The sequence below is a fragment of the Poecile atricapillus genome, chromosome 4 (assembly GCF_030490865.1).
Source record: "Poecile atricapillus isolate bPoeAtr1 chromosome 4, bPoeAtr1.hap1, whole genome shotgun sequence".
In the NCBI taxonomy this organism is placed as follows: Eukaryota; Metazoa; Chordata; class Aves; order Passeriformes; family Paridae; genus Poecile; species Poecile atricapillus.
The window spans coordinates 24,597,283-24,621,155 of record NC_081252.1 but is presented as its reverse complement, the minus strand read 5'-3'; the positions used below and the strand labels follow the sequence as shown (position 1 = coordinate 24,621,155).

At 38.4% G+C, this 23,873-nt stretch overlaps 1 protein-coding gene across 2 annotated transcripts in view; it reads right to left on the bottom strand.

Moving 5' to 3' along the window:
- The window catches only part of GRID2 (glutamate ionotropic receptor delta type subunit 2), a 669,865-nt gene that overhangs the window by 247,830 nt on the left and 398,162 nt on the right, over positions 1 to 23,873 (bottom strand). For both annotated transcript variants that reach the window (XM_058838035.1, XM_058838036.1), the window contains one exon: positions 14,381 to 14,586. In XM_058838035.1, coding sequence (XP_058694018.1) covers positions 14,381 to 14,586 — 206 coding nt within the window. The remainder of the gene's footprint in view (positions 1 to 14,380; positions 14,587 to 23,873) is intronic.

Sequence of the window (23,873 nt, the reverse complement as noted above, 5' to 3'; positions counted from 1 at the left end):
ACTTGCAATTCCTGTGAGGGGATGCACATTTGTACCATGCTAAAAATTGTATTTCTCACCCTACACTACATATTGGTATTTTTCAACTCAACAAATTTAATCCTGTCGAATTTATTTCACAATCCAAACAAAGTATTTGTCAGAACTGAAAGCAGCTCCAGTGCTTTCTCCCAGGGGAATTCTAGGTCTTATTCCTCTTATCCCAAGCGAATGCATTATGCCCTTGAGACATAATCCTTTTCCCTACTTTTTGTAACATACATTAGAAGTATCAAAAACCTTGAGAATTTGCACCTTTTTAGTATTGTACAAACATGACAAAACATTCCTTTAGCAAACAGTTACACTTATACCTCAGGGAAAGTCACTGCACTGACAGACAATATACTGTAAAGCCTCTGATTTAGTTTCTTGATATAACCAGGATAGTGAACAGACATGGCAAATAAGAGATTAAATTCTAATTTTAAAATAAATGAAATCACTTAATTTCATATTTTCTCAGTTCTGTTTTCTGAAAACAAACACCAATTCTGCCTCAAATCCTCCTCTCCATCAGCAATAGCAAAGCTAGGGATTACAGTCTGAGAGGTTTTGTCTTTTCACACACTTCAGGTGTGATCAGACAGCTGCGATGGGGAAGTGGCAGTACATTATGAGTTCTCTCACCCTGATCTGTCTCCTGCCTTGTTCAGTGCGCACTTCAGCCTGCATGAGACTGTCAGCCAGCTTGAGGACAGCACTCAACTCTCGGTGTCCTCTCTGAACACTGGTTTGACAGTCTGCTTGGATTCTCTGTTGCAAGCCTCATTAGGATCCTCTGTAATGGTAGGCTGGAAGCCACTTTCTAAACAAGATTAAAATGAAGATTGATTAAATGTATAATGAAAAAGAACTTTCAGTTCAAACTTAGCACTTTGCATTATGGATACCTAAATGCCTTCCCAGCAAAGACAGTGATGTTCTCTCTGTGCTGGAAGACCCATGACCGCAATACAACAGGCTGAAATGTAAAGAGCTTGGCTTGGAAGTAAATTTGAAAGCTAGTCAGGAGAAAAGCAGAATGAAAAGAAAGGTCACATAACTGCAGAGCATGTAGATGTTTGAAAATCTGGTTTTATTCCAACTTGGAATGAAGTACGAGAGCTTTGAAATTGTATGAAATATGTTTCGGAGTCTAGGCCCTCAGGTAATCTGCCTGCCTATCTCAGAAGCACAGACCATAAGAAAATGGAAAAGTTTTGATGGAAAAAAACTTGGTTGGCTTCAGTCAGGATCTGATACCTTAAAGCCAATGAAGTTTTACTAACATTTAAGTAATTTACAGAATAGAAACCACAGGCTTTAAATATTGATTCCAGCAGCAGCATACTACTGGTCTGATTTCTGTTCTACAAGCATGATTTTTGGCTTAGACATGTGTTAGATAAATATATGTGAAATAGTATGTTAATAAAACATTTTTTTATTATATAACTGTTAACTTCCCCACTGCCCACCCCTTGAATTAAGGCAAACTGTTAAGAAACCATAAAAATCAAAGAAGCATAGATCAGATCCACATTTACATCACTACTGTGAGGGTGAACCAAAGAATTAACAGGGGATATGAAACAGGTATTCTGTAGACCCAACAGCCACCCTCTCTTGAGAGAGGAAAATTTTCCTTGAAAATTTTCTTGAGAGAGGAAAATACAACATACATCTCCAGGAAATTAAAATGTTTTAAGGATATTGCACATGAAAAGCTTTCATTTCTCAGAGCATTTAAAAATGCCAAGCATGTTATTTTTGCTGGTCTCTGTATAAATTAGAGTTTGTAGGAAGGTGCTTTCATCATTGCTTAATTGAATTTAGAGAAAACTTGAATCATCCCCTTCCTTTTTTCCTTCCTCTCCTTTCCCCCCAGCACGCCTCATTTCTTGTTCAATGCAAAAAAGGTGAACAACATATGCAATAACCTATGGAAATTTTTCCACTGTAAGTCCTACTAAGAAATGTCCAGTCCCTTGATAAGAATGAGTCTACTTCCCAAAGCTAAGGCCATGACTGAGGGACTTTTGGCCTGTCTCTGACTACCTGAGGATGGGTTAAAAGGAGCCTTTGCTCTTGGTGCCTTTTTAACTAAATGAATGTCTTCTGCAAAGCACTCTTTAATAAAGGCAACTTCGTTTACTGAATTCCTAAAGCAGCTTGACAAAAATCTATCTCTTCATTTAATCTCCTTTGAATTTGTGTCCATCTAACTCCTAAGTAATACTGGCTCAGAAGCCAGATAAAGAACAAGAGACCAAACAAAACAGATTACTTTCAACTTTTAACACAGCAGGTCAATACTATGATCTTGCTAATTTCCTTTTCCTCCTCTAGTGTTCATGTGTAGCAACTATTTCTTAAATTAATTTGTGTTGACAGCATAAACTCCTACTGCTCCTTGTTGAACATGACAAAGAATTTTTTTACTATGAGGGTGGCTGAACCCTGGAATAGGTTGCCTGGAGAGGTTGTGGAGTCTCCCTCTCTGCAGATAGTCAAAAGCCATCTGGCCACAATACTGAATAACGTGTCTAATGAACTTTGATTGACCAGGGAGGTTGGACTAGATAACCTCTAGTGGTTCCTTCCAACCTGATCCCATCTGTAATTCTTTATTTGCTCTGAAATACAGGAATTTCTGTAAGATGAAAATATTTCTCCATCTAAAAACTAATGTTGGTTCCCTTCCTCAGCAATTCACAGAATGGTTAGGGTTGGAAGGGTCCTTAAAGACCATCTGGTTCCAACTCCCCTGCCATGAACAGGGACACCTTTCACTAGACCAAGCTGCTTAGAGCCCCATCCAGCCTGGCTCTGAATGCTTCCAAAGAGGGAGCATCCACAGCTGGATGTGTGGGCCATCCTGGGCTGTGAATGCCCATGGCTGGGTCATGTCCAACCTCTCCTTCTTCAGCACCCCCAAGTCCTTCTCAGCACGACTGCCTAGTCACTTGTAAGAAGAGACAAAATAAGCGAAGCCCCCAAGGAAGCACAGGGCTCTTATTAAAGAGAGGACTCTTGCTATGGATGACACTGGAAACTAGTAGAAAACTCAAAGTGATACTTTTTACACCTATTCTCACAATGAGCAGAAGCAGCTGCTACCTTCATTTATGGAAATTCTGAGATGAATTGCAGCGCTATTTAACATTCTATTTGAAATAAGAACATCCGGTACAAAAAAACCCCAAATCTTTAAAAATTATTTATAAATAAGCTAAATAACAGAAGTCCTAACCAGGGAAAAATTATGTGGGGAGGTGAGAAACTTATAATGTGCAAATCTAAAATTAGCTCTTGACATCAGCAGTTCCCAAATCCTGCTGAAACTCTGCAGAAACCATAAAATCAGCTACAGTTGGCTAAGTGCTTCCAAAATAGAATAAATTATCTTAAAGCAGGCTTCAAAAATATTACTGTTGATTTTGAAGTATCTGCAAAAGTAACCTGAATCAGGTACCTGTCATTGTAGCCATTGTTTCTAATGGCAGACTGAGCATTTTTATTAATGTGCTGTTAATCTATTTATAGATACTTATCCAATCTGGTTGACCAAACGTTAAAGGAATAATTTATTTTGACACAAGTATTACAAATATGCGTGGCAAAAGCATTACAGCCATAATAAAACTACACAAACTGAAAAAAAAGGAGAAAAACATGGGAGACCTTGCTTAGCAAAATTCCACAAGAAAACTCCCAGCAAACTCTGTGAAAGGAGTGATAGGGTATAAACTTCAACCTTTACTTCAGACAAACTAGTGAGTGCTTCAGACACTGAGAGCTTCTTCAGTGTCATAGGGAACATTATTAGAATAGAAGAAATAATGGCTATTAGTTTTCATTTCAGTTTAATTGAAAGATAGAACAAATTATATAATAATTGATTGTGAGTAAATTTATTGTGTTTTGGGGTTAGAAACTTTCAACACGGAATTTTCACAGTAGCTAGGAAATCAGTTCTATTTTCTGGAAACCAAGGCAAGCTAATACACTGATTATACCTCTATTTTCTGGTGAGAAGGAAGGAGGCAGAACAGTTCTGCCAATCAGGCAACATCACTTTGGAGAAAGATTTGGATTAGAAATAGTTTTGTCAGATCATATCTCCACTATAAGCTAATCGTCTCTAGCTGTCATTTTATTTCAAAGAGACACTCATCTCATGGCAGCCAACTGCATATTAGTTTTGCAGATGTTCAGAGTGGGCTTTTTATAACACTTACAAGAATCAGCCACCTTCAGTTATGTCAAAAATACACACTTTAATACACTGACTGTCTCTACCAATGTGTATGTAATAGCTTTTTTGCATTAATGTGCTTTCTTGCTTTTTTTTTTTATTTTTTAAATTTATTTACTCTGTTTGGCTGGTTGAAGCAATTTACTCTCCTTAGGAAGACATTTGTCTCTCAAGAGGAACACAACAGAGATATTTATAGTGAGGCTATAAAAGCAGAGAGGAAGGATAAGCAGTAACTAAGACTATCACATCCAATTAAAATTGCTGGTATGACAACAGGAGAATATAATTAAGTATGATAGCAATTTAAGAAAGCAGAACAAAGAATAGCCAACACAAATTGAAGAAGAAAATAATTATTACATATTTGAAGATCATGGGAGGTCAGCCCCTCAGTTATTTGTTTTAGTCCAGAAACAGCATACCCAGCAAGATCCCAAAGAAGAGGATGTCAATTACTGAGTCTTTGAAAGCCATGTAGAGAAACAGAAAGCAATTATAGGAAAGCATAACCAAACAGTTGTTTGCACAACAGCAAATATTATGAGATTCTCATAAAGTACATAATACATCTTCTACTCATACTTAAACACTAAAGCTCCCCTTTTCTCTCAAACGCACTAGCAGTTTAACTCTTATTTCCAATACAAAATACCGGTCAGAGCTTACATACAGTGGTGGGGTTTGTTTCTTATTTTATTATAATCCAAGATAAAAAAATATATATCAACCCAAATTCTGATACTGTAAATATTTGTAACAAGACACACAATACTGACAAGACACAGATTAATTATAGTCATGTTGTCCTGCATACACCTCTATAATGAATGTATGTTTTATCAACAAAATAAGTTTTGTTTTTATAAAAAAATAATACACTATAACTTTGTTGTTGTCACTAGAGAGGTAGACCTGGTTCGTATCTCACAACTGTGCTACAGTGTGACACAGGATAGAAACCAGCACCCTGTGAATATTTATCTGTAATAGAGGCCACATCACTAAACACCATATAGCCAGAATGAAGAAAATACTGAAAGAATTAAAATGCAAAGACAAGCTGTGGCTTTCTTATGCTGTAAATCCCAAAAGTGCTCTGGTATACATTGGCTTTGCACTCACACTTCACTGAGTGTCTCCTTATGCCACCAACACCAACCACACTGAGGGTGTAAAAGCCTAGAGAACCATGGTACACTTCACAAGGTATATTGGTATTACCAGATTTGTAACATCAGTCAGGCTTTTACCTGACTTTTCACATGTGAGGCATGGCTGATTGAAGGATAAATATATGCTGCTTCTCCTCAGCTGCTGTTATCAGCAACCTTAATAAAAAAAAATTCCAGACCTTCACAGCTAACATAAATATGCCAGCTGAGCTCCAGGCTACTGATACTGAGCCTTACCTTTTAGTAACGCAAAGGCACAGCCTTAGTTCTCTTCTTCATATCAGTGTAAAGGACCTGCAGATAGCCCCCAGCTCCTGTTCTTCTAAGTGTAGACCCTCTGTGCTGGGATAGATTTCCCAGAATGTTTTTGCTTCATTTTAGACACCAAAATAAATGACCTTGGCTACAGCACTGCATTCTGTCCCAAGAAGGCATACCCTACGCTGCAAAACTCAATTTTACTATGCCTGAAAACACACAAACAGGAAGGATTGCTTCAGGTTGCAGTTTCAGTAATGATGCAAATGATACAAATCCCTTTGAAGCTGATTTATTTTACCACTGAGAATTTTCTTTTTCATTGTTTTGTGACTAAATCCTCAAACTTTCATCTTATGGTAAGCAAGTGCATATAAAATCTAAGCCAACATCACTCTATTCATAGTAAAAAACCCAATCATTTTCTCATCCAGTTATTCAGCCATCAGCTGGATGGCCTATATTCCAGGATGCAAGAGCATAAAAAGGCAAAGAATTGGACTACACAGCAAACCAAGAATTTTTTCAGATTTTCACTGAAAGGTAAATTCTAAAATCCTCCATGACCCCTTCTTGCAGGTTAAAAAAAAAAAAAAAGTCAGGGAGACCACTTAAAGGATGGTTCAAGTGGTCCAACATTCTGAACATCCTTTTAATAGAGATCCAGAAGAGCCTACAAAATAAAAAAATCCTTTAAGTCTGTATTTCAGTTTGCAGCTATGAATTCTGTGCTTAATGCCGGAGAAAGAAGGGGAGAAAAAGGATACATTTTTAAACGTTGTAATTAACAACAATAACAAATTACAGTGGAGTACACTGAATAGGATTTATTTCACTGCAAACAATGGTGTAGAGAATGGACTCAAAAAAGGCAAATATGGTCTCCAGGAAAGTGCAGGTCTAAAAGCTCAAACACTAAGGTGAAAAAGATGACCTCAAAGATGAGAGCACTCAGCTTACTTATAAGAAAAATAAAGGAGCAAACAGTCACTGACTGAAAAATCTGATTTTGGCCTCTAAAGACCATCACTCCTAGATAAAATCGAATCAACATACACACTTGTGATAAAATTTTAGGAAAAGAAGATAAAAATAGCAGTAGGTTCATATGTCTGCTGCCAATTCTTCCCTTTCATCACTGCCCTCCTTCAGAGAACTGCCTAAACAATTCTTGCCTTTAGAGACTTCAGACTTGTTTTATGTAAATAGGATTGTTTAAAAATTCCCAGCAATCATGAATAAACTTTGACAAAGACAATACTGAAAATCTCTGAAGCAAATTATACTGCATGTCTGATGCATCATATGCATCATGCGTAAATAAATGTGATAAAGAATTACTCTTCCATTACTTTATGGGAAAATACCAACCAGCTACCACATTCAGTGTGGCATAGAAAATTGTAATGTACTTATACATGTGACAAATCATCAAATCACTCCTCAGCCTAACTGGAAATCCAACAGGCTTCCCGTGAGACCTGTGTATTTTTCCAGTCCATCACTGGATCAGTTCAATTGCCAGATTAAACTGAGCAAATCTTTGCTCATCCACTCTCCATTTTACTTTGACAAGAAGAAACTGTTTGGGTAGTAGAGTTAATTTGAAAACATAAAACTATGGGTGTCGCCCTGAAAACTCAGCTTCTGAGCTTGCTGACATGGTTTTTTAAAGACTTTCCCAGGACAGTAACTGTAAACATAGATATGTGTACATTCTTTCTGTTACACGTCTTGTAATGGGCATCTCTCATGGCCAGTGCAGTGAGAAAGTGTTATCCTGACCATCCAATCCCTGGCCGTGGTCAGGAGCCTATAAATCCTGGGGGGAAAAATAAACTTTCTCTTTCCTTCACCACACCTCGACCTGTGTCCGTGTGATCTGTTCATCATCAGCGGCAACATATGGGTTTTAGGTGGCAGACAAATATTCTTTTATTGTTGCAGAAAATGATTGTATGTACACAAAGGAATGTTACTTTTTAGCTCATATACACTGTGCACAGTTATGCAGACACACACATAGCAGAAGAAGAAAATGCCAGCTTTTCTAACCCAAATCTGATGCCTGTTCCTGAACATACTTGGGACTGGTAGCCTATGGCACACACATCAAGGCAAACCAACCTTTTTGGATTTCGGTAAAGCTTTCAATACTGTCTCTCACAGTATCTTGGACAAAATGTCCAGCACTCAGCTGGATAAACACATCATGGAATGGGTGAGCAACTAGCTCATGAGTTGGAAACAAAGGGTTACAGAGACTACAGGTTGACATCAGACTGGTGACCTGTAACCAGTGGGGTTCCACAGGGCTCCAACTCAGGCCCTGTACTCTTCAATATCTTCATGAATGACTTGGACACAGCACTGGAATGGAGGCTAGGTAAGTTCACAGACAATACAAACCTGGCAGGAGCTGTTGGCTCCCTCCAAGCTAGGGAGGCCCTGCAGAGGGACCTTGATGAATTAGAAGACTGGGCAACCACCAACCATGTGAAGTTCAATCAGGGAAAGTGCCACATTCCGCACCTGGGGTGGGGCAGTTCTGGATGTACGGACAGAGTGGGGAATGAGATGATGGAAGGCAGCACTGTGGAAAGGGGCCTGGGGGTCCTGGTCGATGGCAAGTTGAACATGGGTCAGCAGTGCCCTGGCAGCCAGGAGGGCCAACCTTGTCCTGGGGGACAACAGGCACAGCATCAGCTATGCAAGGGAGAAATAGAAGAACATGTTAAGCTATTAGAGAGCATCCAAAGGAGGGCTATGAACATCATGAAGGGTTGTTACCAGCTGTAAGAGAGACTGAGGTCACTTGGTCTGTTCAGCCTGGAGAGAAGACTGAGGGGAGATCTCATTGCAGTCTACAGCTTCCTCATGAGGGGAACAGGAGGGGCAGGCACTGATATCTTCTCTGTGGTCACCAATGACAGGACCTGAAGGAATGGCCTGAAGCTGTGTCAGGGGATGTTTGGTTATCAGGTTGGGTATCAGGAAAAAGTTCTTCACTGAGAAGGTGTTTGGGCACTGAAATAGGATCCCCAGGGAAGTGATCACAGCACCAGCCTGACAGAGATCAAAATGCATTTAGACAACATGCTTGGGCACATGGTGTGACTCAGGTGTCCCATGCAGGACCAGGAGCTGGACTTGACAATCCTTGTGGGTACCTTCAAACTCAGCAGATTATATGAATTATGTGGACTTGACTCTTGTCTGGAGTCTTCTACCTCTCCCTGCTATGTGCCTTTTCTGTCCACACCTGAACAAAAATCACTGCCATCTGCTCCCACTGGAATCATCTGAAATTTTACTACAGGTTTCAGTGGAACTGGCACGTGGGTGCACCAGATTCTTAAATTCTATTTTCAACTTCGTTCACTTCACCTCATATCTGTATGTCATGCTTTTGACTAAAGACAGAATCACTTTCCTTATTAATAAAAAAGAATAGAAAAACAAAACAGCTAATTTTTGTTCTAGTCATCTTCAGCATATATGTAAAATAAAAAGAGCAAAGCATCACAAAATAAGATTTTTAAAAAAAGGGGGAATAAAAAAGAAAAACAAAAAAAGAGAAAAGACTAAGTTGCCATGAACTTTGGACACACAAAGGCTGAATTAACCTTTTGGAAAAGTTGAATAGATTTTCCTAATTCTCAGTAAATATGTTACTTAAAGAAATAAGCATGTTTAGAGCACTATGTAACACTAAAGCAGATCCCTGTCTTTAGATCTAAATGATTCATGATTCCTTCATGATCAGATCTAATACCTAGTAAAACAATAACTATGTCACTACATGAAAAAAACATGTATTTCTCAAATAATTACATTTAAAATTAACTATTTTTTTTCAACAGAGAGACAAAAATCAAATATAATAAAAACCAGGACATTTGCTATCAGAAATAATCTTGTTTCACAGAATAAATGTTACTTCTCATCCTATCCACAGTAACGATGAGTAAAAGCATGTTGAAAGTTCAATTACATGAGGCAATTTAAATTACATTTGCTCCTTAAACACTCCTTCCTTTTTTTTTTCTTGCTCACACATGGCAAGATTTCTTCAGTACTTGATTTATAGGCTTCATTCTATTTTCCCTGTATATTTCACCATTTCATTTATAAGGAGTTCTTTTATTCATGAAAGTAGCAGTGTAGTGTCTTTTCATCCAAGATAATCTTATTTTAGTACTGTCCCACATTAGCCTGGGATAAAAAAAAAGACATTTATTTTCAAAATCATGAGTAGTAGATTATACTAATGCTGAAAGCTACAGGATTTTAATTTTCTTTGAAAATAATATAGAAAAATAAAACAGCACCTATAGAACCTAGTGCAATAAACATAATACATACACACGGGCCAGCATACAGGACCTATTTGCTGTAACTTTCAGATTTGGCAGCAGCTAATTCTGTTGAATACCTTTTCAATAATTATAACACTATTCTGTCATGCAGATAAATTTAACTTTTAACAGATGTTTAACAGTAGACATTTCCAATATCTCCAGCATGCTTGAAGTCTGGACATGATGGGGTTCAGTGACTTCAAGTTTGTTGCAGAGTGGAACCTTTGCAATAATAAATAGTAAATATTTTAATTTACACAAACCATGTAGTGTAGAGTGAGTTGAAGAGTAGTACTCTCCAGCCTGGGAAGTGTCAGTGCTCACTGCATTGATGGCTTGAGGCTGTCAAGCCTCAAAGAGCTTCGCTGGCTTATACACATTGCCAATGCTCTGAAAATTTTCCTAGATAAACTGCTGAATCTTGCTGGCACAGCTAAAAAGTGTTCTCACCTCTCTTTGTAACCCCTGCAACAGAGGCACGAGAAGGGACCTTGCAAGGGGCAGGAAGATACACAGTCACATCTGCTGAGGTTGCTGGCTGGTAATTCCTCCTTTGAGGGGAGGCTGGAGGCAGCACCTACACCAAGGCCTTCCAGAGCTTGCCTCTCAAAACTCCAGCAAAATCCCTGGCTGATGCTAGGGCGCTTTCACACATGGATTACTGAATTTTCAATGTGTTAATACATAACTCTATAAGTAAATGAATTAATAAGCTGCATTGTCCCTCCTTTATAGCCCTGTTACCAGCTCCTGGAGTCATCATACTGAAGAACACATTCACATTTCTGCACTCAAGTTATAAGGTAGCTTCCTTAGCTAAACATAAAAAAACTTGAAAGCAGAGATGTACTGACAGCATTTTGGCCCAGTGGAGGACATCTGGCTTTTGTCCTAAAGTATTGATTCCTGAAGTCTTATTTCTCAAACTTGATCTGTTATCCCCAGAGCCTCTGTTGTCACCTGACTTCCCTGGCCTGATCCTGCTCCTACCCAGACTTGTCACACTTGATTTTTGAAGCCCTTGATTTTTGTTGTCATGCTGAGCTGGCAAGGACATCTCATTTAAGGATGTCTTATTATTTTATTATTCCCTTATATGGCTTCTCCTATCCATCATAGTCATTCTGAATCAGACCACATACAAAAAAAAAATAAAATCCCCACCCCAAAGTATAAAGCAAAAAAGTGACACACAGTTCGCATCCATCACCAGTGCTATCAGATAGCATAGGAAGTTTTGTGCAAGACAGTAGCATATTTAGTAATCGCAAAAGTTTCCATGGCAATATTTTGCTTCACTGTGGGACCTGGGAAACTCTTTGAGAGTAGAGAAGAATTGCAGCAGAAAAAAAATCCTGAAGAAGTCACCAGTATATCTCTGGCAAAACATTTTCCTAGATGCTGCCACAGACTCATCTGTGGAGAGGTGCCAGTCTCTGCTGGCTTGATAACTCTGCACTCCTTCGCCCCAGCGAATTTCACTCAGAAGAATTTTTTTCTTCCCTTCTGCTCCTCCAAGATCAAAGCAACAAAGGACATTTGTGAATCTGGTTTGTCTCTCCCTCTCACTTTACATTAATACTTCACCCAGTAAGGAGAAATGCTGTGATACTTGCTCCCAAAGCTTCCTGTCTTTCCATGCTGTTTGGAGGGCAAATTAATACATAATGTTTAAAGAGAAGGTAGGCTTTTATTTCCACAGCCAGAGAAGTGTATTTACTTCTTAATCTCCATTTTATTAAGTGCATAAGTACAGATCTCATCTCTGCAAGCTCTAGAGATAGAAGAGCTGGAGAGAAAGAAGTGCCTAAAATAAAAAAGCAATACTGCTAAAAAAAAAAAAAAAAAAAAAGAAGAGAAAGATTTGAAACAGAATTTCAAAGAGTATGAACAAAGATAAATTCTACACAAGCAAACTCCAGTTTACAGACTGCTTATTTACACAGGCCAGTGTCTGACTGTTTACCCTGGAATAGTTGTTACTTGCATAGTAATCAAGACCACGCTTACTACAGCTGTTGCAGAGTGAATGAACCCTCTTCTCAGCTAAACAATGACAGGGTTCAGCCAGAGCAGTCATCTAAGAAGGGACCAAGCAGCAGAGATTATGTGAGGTCTGGGGAGAGAAGCAGACAGCTGAATCTAGCTAGGCAGCCAAAAGCTTCTACTGGGCAGAAAGAACCCAAGGGCTTTCTGCATATGCAGTTTTTTTCATACTATCTTAAGAAGGTTTACACACTAAATCCACTAGGTAACACTGAATTTCGCACCTGAACTGATCAAGCACTAGGCACAGGCTTTGGAATCAGCATGACCATTAAATTGTTTAGGAATATCTTTGCCCACTGGCAGTCCATAGGGCTTTATAATTTCTTTGCCCCTATAGTACAGCCGCTGGTTTGACTCAAAAAATCAGTTTTTAATATCCACTGGAAAAGCAACCCCTACAAAATTCTTGTGAAAGACTTTGTGTTGATCTCCCCTGTTTACTTCATTTCCTGTCACCAACACAAATAAGCTATGGCAATAATCACACTTCTGTTTGAGTAACATTTCCTATTAAGAGGCTCCTGCTGTCAGTTTACCAGTCACATATCATGCTCCAATTAACTGCTGCTATCCTGGCAAAAACCTGCAATAGGGAGCTGATGTGAGAGTCTCTCTTTGAACCACAGTTGCAGAAGAAGATAATGACCTTCCCTGGTAGATTTACAGACTACAGAAAAAGAGGAACATTTGGAGTCTCTTGTTTTTCAGGAATTTTTTGGTGTTTAGTATACTAATTTTTTTGGAGGGAGAGGGACAGAGGATTTGGTTTAGTTTTTTTTTTCTGGTCTTTTGATTTTTGGAATTAGCTCATTAACTCATTGAGTGGCCAGTGCCAAAATAAGAGTGCTGAAGTAAATTGTTTACTTTCTTGGCAACACATACATGATAACTTCAAAAGATGACAACAGCTTTGTTACTATGCCTAAGTGTGTAAAAATAAAGGATGAAATACATCTTTTTTTAAAAAAGTATGTTTCTCTGTAAGAGCAATGCGGGAGTTTTGTTTTGCTGAGTTGGAGTAGTTAGAGCCCCCAGCCATGCTTCTTTCAAGTCGCAATGCAAAATATCTCATAATGCATTTTTCAAAAAAATTAAATGCTTGTGACTTGGGTGATGAAAACATTGCAGAACAATCTAAACATGTCCACAAATTCTTTAAACCTTATGAAGCACTGCACACATTTAGATAGAGCAGCAGACCCTCATTACTCACAATTAGCAAACTTCAACTGTGTAACAAGGACATTGAAGCACCCAGCCAAAACAAACCAAGGGCAAACAAAATTTTGAAAAAAAAAGCCAAGAAAGCCAACTTCTAGCTAATGTTCCTAAAAGGCATTCACTTGAGACTGGATATGCGGTAGTTTTTATGCAAACTAGGTTTTAAGCTTGAATTTCCAAAGACCAAGGTAATAGCAAAGTATAGAAGAAAAGTAATGCAAGTTAGAAACAGATCCAAAGAGCAATTTTTTAAATTATCTATTAAGATAAAAAGTGTATTTCTATGAAACAAAACAGAGATTTTTAAGTCTTGGTTGATGATGAAGGATATACATACATGCAAAACCACATTTGAAACAGCACAGTGCCATGTATAAAGAACCATGCCACTCATTTAAAAATACCGTATAACTCATAGTCAAATGCAATATCTTCTGTCTCTAAATCCCTAAGAACCTTTTGAAAATCTGGTCCATATTGCTTGAAAACATTACTTTAGTCTATCATCTCAAATTCTTCATGCAAATCAAATCTTTCATATATTCCATGACCTTACTTCTATTCAGTGGCAAATAAGAGAACATTACTAGCATCATTTTATGTTAAAAAAAAAAAATAAATTGCAATTAGGTAAACACATTTTATCCACAAATACGTATTATATATATTTCTCTAAATAAAAATAATAATAAAAGTTTCAGTTGTAAATATGTCACTAGTGGGAGTCACAATGGCAATACAGTACCTTTGAGCTTCAAAGAGAAGCCTGAGGGGTAATTCTTCTGCATATTTCCTAAATGCTTTTGCTCATGTGGTTTTACTTGTTCTCTCTTTAAATGTACATGCACATTTAAGAACATGAATAAACACCCTTGCATGCTGATCTTTGAATAGAGAATATTTAAACTTTTACTCTGGGGGCTTACCTGCATTTTTTTGATTACCATTATGAAGTCAAATAAAAAACTAAATATTTTGGTAGACCACTGTGGTCTTGGTCAGCAAAAGAGGAAGATAACCTCTATTAAAATACATACCTCTGTCAGGAATGATTTGGCTGTGGAAGGGTTCATTATGAGAATGGCACGTCTCAGGGTGTCCCGGTAGCGGTTCAGTTCTTCTATTCTCATAGTGGCAAAGAGCCCCGTGATCATTTTATTGATGTTGTTTTCTACTTTCTGTAATGCTACATCCATTCCCTGTTGAGACACTTTGTCTAAAAATTCTTGTATTCCACGGATATCTAGAAAAATCAGAAGGCAAACAAGATGTTAGTTGGTAAGTGGAAAAAAAAGACACAAGTAGCTGTTCAATTTATCTCACAGAAACATTTTGTCAGGTAGATCCCCACAGGTTTTCCCTTAATATTCATTAAACCTCTTCCTGAGCTATGCTCACTGCACTTCTTAAAGTACTAAAACAGAAGAAAGAATGGCCACACAATAGCTACTGTCCAAAGCAGTCATTAGAAAACAAACCTACAAACACATCTAGCAATTTTCCTAATTTGGCCATACAAGCATCACACTTCATCCTAATCTTTCTTAAAGGACTTTCACACTGAAATCCATATAGGGAAATGGGACCATGGTGACCATCACACAATTCTTCCTTCAAGCAAGGGTTGTTGGAGGACAGCTGAGGAGGAGACAGGCAGGAAGCAGATTGGTTTCTTTTCTGAAACAGAATGTTTTTGTCAAAACTATATTATTTATGCTACGTAGCTTGATGTACCTTAGTGAAGCTTGGGCTGTTTACATATCAAAAAGTCTTAATGTTGTTCTAAACTTCACAACTATTATTTCCTTCAGAAACAAAACAAAAGCCAGATGTACAGTTGTTGCAATGATACTTCCTGCTCTCATCTGACGCCACTGGCTGAGTTTAGTAAATTTTCCCCAGCAAACTGCTCCTCTGGGAGCAAACTTTTGCTGGAAGCAAACTGGTTCACTTGGGATAAACTCCTCTTTAAGAATGACTTAGAAAGGAAGACTCGATCAGCAAAATGTTGACTGAGTTTATTATCAGGCTTCTAATATATTTATAGCCTACCAAACTGAAATGTCTGGGTACTCTTCAAATTATTATGCTGCCTCTAGCTGACCCAAGCCTTTGGAAGGGCTTTTTCCAGTACTGAATTTCACAAGCAGACTTGACTTTTTCTTTCCCTTTGCTCTTTTGAATGATTTTAACTCCAAACTCTATGCTTAAAAATTAAAATCATTCAATGACTCCACAAGTCAGATCAGGGCTTTCTGGACCTGAGGAAAATCCCTTCAGCTTCACTGAGTCCTCACTATCTGACCCCTAGTCACCACTGCAGTCTCAATCTGTTATCAGGATCTAAGCCACCAGTTCCCTAACATAACTCGTCCCTCCAGCAGTCACTCTGACCTGCTGTCCCAGAGGACACTCAGCAGGTCATCCTTCCTTCCCTACCAGCATGCAAGCCTCCCACACACCCAACTGCTCTCAGTTAAGGGAAAAAGAAACAGTCTTAGAGTCAACACAACAGACACTAGCTGAAGCACACACTATGGGAAAAGCAAAGGAGAAAAAGAAAGGAAATCAGTAACCCCACATAAACAGGAATTTCTGAAGAAACATTTCTTCAAAAAATAAGGTTTCCTCAGGTTTAGGAGGTCATTTGTGGTTAAAATCACCAGAAAATATTTCTCCCATTGGAATACTCAATCTGGTCTCTCCTAGATCCAGTCTCTGAGGGACTGCAGTTCCTTCTTTGCTTGTCTCAATCACTCATTTTCCAGGGGACTGGTCAGACCTGAAGTGACAGGCTTCTTATGTGTCTGCAAGAGGCCTCTTATAGTTGAGAAAGCTTCCAATTACACTTCCACAACAGCTTGGCTGCTCAGATCTTTTGTCTTGACCTATCAACTTCCCATGCTTCCTGGTCTTTTTAGGGGTGGGGTAGGGTGGGGGGGTGCCACAAACAGTATTTTATCTAAGGCACAATATTAGGAAAACAAAGTTCAGCCCTTACACGAGAAAAAATGCTCTGCCTGCATCACCAGCAGAGATCAACTAACTAGAGAATGTTACAGACAGCCGTCCTCCTCCAGCACCAGTTTACTGAGATGCTTCAAAGTATGAAGAAGTAGCCATGCAATAGCTTAGAATCAAACAGTACACAAGAATAATTCAACAGTCTTAGTCCTGGAAGTCCATCACAATCAGCAAGCTGGGTCTTCTGTCTAGAGCTCCAAAATACCATGAACTGGAAAGAAATGGTATTTTAGGCATCTAGGCTATTTCAGACATTCATCACCAAAACCTCACTCTCCAGACACTGCCAAAATATCAGTATTATTAAACACTTGTAGGATAGTTTAACCATGAATAAAATACACGCATGCCCTAAAAATAAAGTTCCATAAGAGAATCAGATACTAATTACAGCTTCTATTTAATATCTAAATCAGGAAAATTAGATTCAATCTAATCAGAGATGTTAGAAATTTTTGGCACTTTAAATACCAACAAGATTATTTGAAGTGCTACAAATATGTCTAGTTTTATGCAAATGATAGATAAAATAACTTCTTTCTGCTTTAACCCCTTCATTCTAAAGTTTCTGAGGCTCACACACTGATGATTACTCAGAATCAGACTAATTAAATCATATAATGGGTAAAACTGACTGGTTGAAGCCAAAATCACTGAAGCACAAGGAACACATGTAGATGGGATTTAAATATACTATCAAAATATCAGGAAGAAAATTTTCTTAGGCTATGAAAGCCTTTTTAAAGACTTAAATTCTGTCTCATGAATTGATATATTTTCTGGCACCAAAACAGGGTGAGCAGGAACAACCAAAGTTTCAAAACAAGAACATCATTTCACTTGACCTGAATTTATAAACACACTGGAGTTATTGACTGATATTCTGCACAATCTGTGTTGACCCAGAAGCCAGATTATAGGATCAAATGGTTTTCTTTGCCATGAAGATCTGCATATAAACATATAATAAACATATAATTTTCACTAAATGATGGGACAAAAGAGATCCAGTATTGTTCTCTGCATTTATTAGGTGACTGTGCCAACTGTATTGCATCTATGTGATATTCTACTAGGAAAACACCACCATTCTAATGGAAAATGTACCAAACCAGGATTCCCACTTTTGTTACTTCTGTCTTTGGCATTGGTACAACACAGAGACATGGCCAGGAAACAAATACAAACTCTGGTTATACCTCAGCTTACCCAATAGCAGAATGGAGGTACTGGCGGCGCTCACCTGCTGCTGTGAAACAGCAGAAAGCACATGAAAACACCCTGCAATTTAAATGTTATTTAAATCATGATGGTACTTCCCATATTTCAGCAGCGAGTCACTAGCAATGATCATATTCAAAGCGTATGCCAAAGAACAGATGCTGCAACTGAATGGGCAGCATTATCTTTCCTGCGTGGATTGTCTGAAAGTGGCACATATCCACACTGAACTGTGGAATCATCTTTCTAATAGATAAACTCCTTCTGCAGAAAAATCTGGCAAGCAACCTGTGGCACAGATGGCTCTTCTGAGGAGACACAAGACTGTTCATGTCTGGAACACAGGTGTCTCTTGCCCTGAATTTGCTAGCCAAACAACCTGTTGCACAGCCAGAAGTCACATTCCTACTTTCTATTTAAATCTGATGAGCCACAGTCATTGTCATAAATTCAGAAGAGTTTTCCTATTACCACCAGTATTAATTATCATCTTTAGTGATCAAAGCCAAAGTTAGCATGTAGAGACAGATCAATGCTAAAGCCAAAGTTGCCATCTCCTTCCCAGCTGAATGCCACTATTATTTACTATTACATTTCCTGTTTTTTCACTGGACAGCCATTACTTCCAGTCTACATCTGTAATGCACAATACCCCTCTGTAGCCAGCATCACCTGTAGGTTTAAAGCGGGCTGGAGATTTAGAAGAAGCATTACCAAACATTCTCCTTATTGCCAAAACTGTGCTCAGTTTCAGAGACTGTGAAGTTGGCTTGGACGTGCTAATAAGCAAAGCAAGCAAAATTTATTAAGGCCTCTGTTGGACATGTCCTTCCCTGGCATAGGTAACCATGGCACAAGGCAGAGATCTCCAGGGAGGTCTTATGGTCTGCACTGGTGGTGCACAGCAGGTCCAACACTGGGCACACCAGCAGCCACAGCTGCAGCCATGCACAGCGTCCTGCAGAGCAGAGCTCAAAGCCCAGAGCCTCTGAAGCTCTGCAGACCTGGCTGGTACATTCAAGTGCATGTACTCAGTATAGCACTGCTCCAGCTGACATCTGAATTCAGGTGACAGCTTCACCAAACTTGTCATTAGTGTGTCAGCTACCATGGATTCTGACCTAAAAATGAATTTAGGAAATGAAGGATAAACTCACACAACCATGTTCTCACTCAGTAATCTTTTTGATACTGAAGAAAGCACAAGAAACAGTTGAGTATCTTAAATACAGAGAATGCTCAGCGAAAAGTGCCCTTCACAGACTATGGGTCTAAGTCTTCTTAAATGACCAGCCTGGCAGGAACACTCAGACCTCACCTATCATAAACCATAAGAACCATTAAATGGAAAAAATCAGGCACATGGTTTGACTTCTGGGGTTGCTCAGAGCAAGGCTGGGAGTGGGACTTTAATGAGTGTGTAGGTCCCTTTTAACTCAGAACATTCTGTGGTTCTTGCACCACGTTTTTTTATTCATGGGACCAGATTTCATCTCACTTTTCTGTTCTCTCTGGCCCCCCATACCTTTCCTTTGCCATCTGTTTTATACAGAGGAAGCAAGTTCCCTAATCCATCTTGGAGAAAGCCCAATAATCAGGGCTAGAAGAAAATATGCTGGTTTTCAGGCATCTCATACAGGAATACCAGGATGCATATGCAGTGAAGATTTTATAAGCTGAATAAAATGAACAGCAAATATTAAATAACTCTTAAGCTAAGTACCTCTTACACCCTTATTAAAAAGAAACGTCAACAAGTAGATGCAACGTTCAAAAAAAAATTTTCAGATTACACTATTATCAGGAGATGAGAAAGATGTCACTATTCACTAATGGTAATAAATTAATCCATCCACCTGTATCATTGTGTTCCACCTAAATTACAAGGCACTCACTGTGCACTTTGGCTGTCTCAAGCCTGGCTTACAGTCATTAGCTCATCCTCCCTCTGATGGCACTTCAGATCTGAGAACATTCTCCTCAGAGTATCTGGCTGATAAATACCAACTGATTCAGCTGAGGTGGTAAAGGTGAACGTGCCTGTCATAAATATTCACTGGCTGATTTGCACAGAAGACCACTTTATTTGCACAGATGATGAGAAAAGCCATTGTATAACAAATAACAGTTTAAATGCTTATCAAGAATACCTTTACAAGTCTACCACAGTGATTCTCCTTTCCATGACGCTGGCTAACACGACAGCAACTATTTACTGCAGTAATGCACCGTACACAAGGGAGGTGTGCAGCTTCAGCTGGACTCTGATGGTGCCCCTGCTCTGTGAAAAGACTTGTGCAAAGTGTTTGCATTCCTGTGCACGTGTTGATCTCTATTAACATGGTTAAGATCCAGACTGAGGAAAACAACAATTTAGCAGGATGATTCAGCAACAGTCCTTCATTTTACTTTCACAGCAGTGGGAGTCCCTCTCATTAATCATCTTATATGTAATTTGTTGAACCTCCAAATCAAAATGGATTAAAAAAAAATATCACAGCTCTTTCATATTATCATTTTAGAGCTGAAACGAACCAGTTACCTGAGCCATTTCAGCTGGATGATCTATCTTCAGAGAATATAGCAGTAGTTCACTCATGAGAAGTAAATTCAAGCCCAAATGTTTTATTACATCCAAAATCTCATTTATATTATCAGAATTTCTGCAGCCTAAGAACTGGGGATACATCTTAGGAGAAACTGAACTGTTGTAAATGGTACAAATGGGGTCTTTTCCCCCTTTGTTTGAAATTTTCTGAAATTTTACACATAAAAAAGAAGACAAAGTGTCTCAAATTTTTTAGTATCCCTGAAAAATGAAGAAGTATCACTGAGAAAAATGAAAAAAAATTACACTGTATACCTTTTTCTTTTTTGAAGATATTTTCATTTCAAATTGAAATATAAGCAAGTGATTTCAATTTTTGTTGTTTGACATGAACTATTTTGGCACAAATGTCTATATAATCTCTATTTTAAAAGTTTGTTGACATTTCATTTACATTAGCTACTTTTGTGTCACATTATCATATATAGTAAGAAAAATCACTACAGATAGTATCAGACATCTGAATCAGTGTTGGGGGAAAGATATCAACATTTGCAGTTTTCAAATCCTGCAAGATTTGAACCTTACTGAGGGTTGACACAAGCTGCTTCCTTCGAGTTTCTTTTTTCCTTTTTTTTTTTTTTTGACTGGAAAGAAAGAGGAAAAAATCAAAGAATAAAAAAGATAAATAAGAATGAAGCTAGAATCCTTCAGAGTATCTGTTGCTACTGTAGCTTCTCAAAAAATAGAAAGGAAGTCAGATTGTGATCACCAGCTTCACTTGTGAAGGCTGACATGGCAATATATTCTATCCATGTCCTTTTGACTGTGTAACCTGCTTTCTATCTCTTCATTCAACTCCCTTATGACTACAGTTTGCATCAGAGATTTCCAAAAGGCTTCTATGGGTTGTCTTTGAGTGAAACAATCTCTTGCAAAAAAATGACTTTTCCCTGCCTAGTGCCTTCAATCATGCCAAAGTTAAAAAACTATGTGTAAATCCTGTACAATAGAAAATTATATTTCTGTGTAGAAAAAAGTCTTTATTAAATAGCAACTATATATATATATTTTAATAAGCCTGTGTGTACCATTCACTAGCTCTCCCTGCAAGTCACTGCTACTCTCAGTTGGTTTTCATAAGTGTGAGGAGCTGTGCATCCCCTTCGAGGGAGATGGAATAAAGAACAGCAGAGAGTGTCCTTGCAGTGAACACTTTGTGAATATAAGACAGGCTGAGAAAGTTGGGGTTCAACCTGCCAAAGAGAAGTTTATGTGGAGACCTCAGAACAACCTTCCAGTACCTGAAGGGGGCTCTGGGGAGCCAGAGAGGGACTCTGCCCCAGGAGCTATAGTGACAGGAGAGGGAGTAATGAGCTCAAAAGAAACGAGGGATGATTTAGGTTAGAGATTAGGAAGGAATTCTTGACTATGAAGGTGGTAAGGCACTGCCACAGGTTCCCCAGAGGAGCTGTGGATGTCCCATCCCTGGAGGTGTTCAAGGCCAGGTTGGATGGGGCTCTAAGAAACCTGGTTTAGTGAGAGGTGTCCCTGCCCATGGCAGGGCATTGGAACTAAATGGTTCTTAAGGCCCCTTCCATCCCAAGCTGTTCCATGATTCATGTATGTTACAAATTTCCTTATGACAAACTGTTCTCTGACTCTGCATCAATATCCTCGTAAAAAACATTGCCAGTTGATTAAAAGTTTACATTATAGAAACAGGAATATTTTGAGTGAACTGATGGTGTGAAGAAAACCTACGAAAGTGAAGTTGATAAACTAAGATTTAGGAATACTGTTAGAAATATTTTCTAGCTCTTTCCTGCCCCTCTGCTTCCTCTTTTTTGACTGGTTAAAACTCTCAGACACAAGTTTTCTTTTCAATTTATGATGTTAATTGACATTTACGATGTTATTATGCCAAATTCATGCTTCTTTTTTTTTCCAATGGTGAAATAATTTCTTCAATTCAACCTGAAAAAAATTGCTTTTTTCAGAAGTTTCCTCATTTGATTACTCTTCATTTATTTAGTTGCCAAAATATAAACTTACAAACTTAATTTTAATACTCCGGAGAAGATAGAACAATGTGCTGAGAGTTGAAAAATACTTAGCAAACAGTGGTAGATATCAGTACAAGCTTCAGGTATTCAAATACTCTTTAAATAAATTACTGGTCTTCTGATGCAGGCTGCATATACAAATGAAAACTTGAACCTCTGCAAAACCTCAAAATAACACCTCATTTTCAGAGTCTTCCCACTGCACAGATATTGGGAGAAAACAGTTTTATTTTGGCCCCAGCTTACTAACACAACACAGGTCTGTCAGGAGAAACCTTTGAACACTTCACCCATCCCCTCCCTAAGGGCTGTAACATGAGGGGATGACAAACACTCTCTTATATTGCTACATATTCACTTATATTCCTGCAATACATTCCTGTTCTGTGGCTGAAAAGCAGAAGCATGTCCACTTTTCCACTAGAGAAATTTTATAGAATAATTCAGAAGGTGAATCATTTTAGTGTCGCCCAAATGATACACTCAATTTGCAATGGTAACATCAATCAGCAAATGCAAGTTGTGACAGAAGTTCTCACCTGATACACTAAAGTTAGACAGATGAAAATTAATGCTCCTTTCCTTATCTGAATGACGTAATAAATACTAATGAAAAAAAAAAGTTCAGTAATAAGCTTGAATTAATTATATGTTTATTGAGGCAGAATGAAGCAAATGAGTATGGGAAGCTGGCAAAGAGCCAGATGAGTAATAAACAGTTTTAAGACTGTCTGGAGACAGACTTGAGAATATTATAGTCATCAAGCAGCTGAAAACAGCCTCAGGGTAATTATAAGCATTTGCAATCGATTAAAGAGAGCATGATTCTTTTATGAGTCTTTATTAAACTTGCATTAAAACTTTAAACTATTAGAAAATGTTATGGTTTCCAGCCCTTCTATGTCAGTGGTCATCATATTTATTTCTGGAATATGTGTGTGCAGGAAAGTGTCCACAGGATCACTTACTCTGTGTGGGTTTTAAAGGAAATGCTGGGAATTTGAGGCACATACATACAGATGGGCATAATCTCATAATATCACCCCTCTTAAAACACAGCAGGTAGCCTTTCTGCAAGCAGCTCAGCCTTTCAGGTTCCAGGTACAATCCCTGTTTTGCTGGGATTTTTAAAAAACAGCACTCAAATTCTACAGAATTACAGTCAATTTATTTGAAAACCACTGCCTTTCTGGGGTAGGGAATAGAGATAATGCTCTTTTGTCTTCATATTGCACAGACATGTTTACTTAGGCTGAACTCCTCAGTAATACAGATGTCACTGCTCTCTCCTTAAGATTCAATTCTATTTTGTCTCTTTCTCCAAAATCCTCTCTCAGACTGAGCATGAGACACCTTCTACTGGCCAGGTACCTCACACCACTGCCTTCATCCTTTCCTTGTGCAGAAATAATCTGAACGCCTGTATATGACAAAGGAGCAAGAAGGGAGATCCATGTGGAAATTTTTCAAGACACATGCCCGCTAAAGTCTTTCTTACTGGCTAACCTCTTCCCTTCTGCTCCAGCCAAGTCTTGATAATTGCTTCTTCAGCCTCTGTTTCCTACGGGAATGCCTCCTTCAGCCTCACAGAGCAAATCCTCTTCATAGCCTTAATGCTTGCTTTTTTTTTCTCTTCTTTACGGAAGTTAAAATTAAATTGTCACCTAAGGG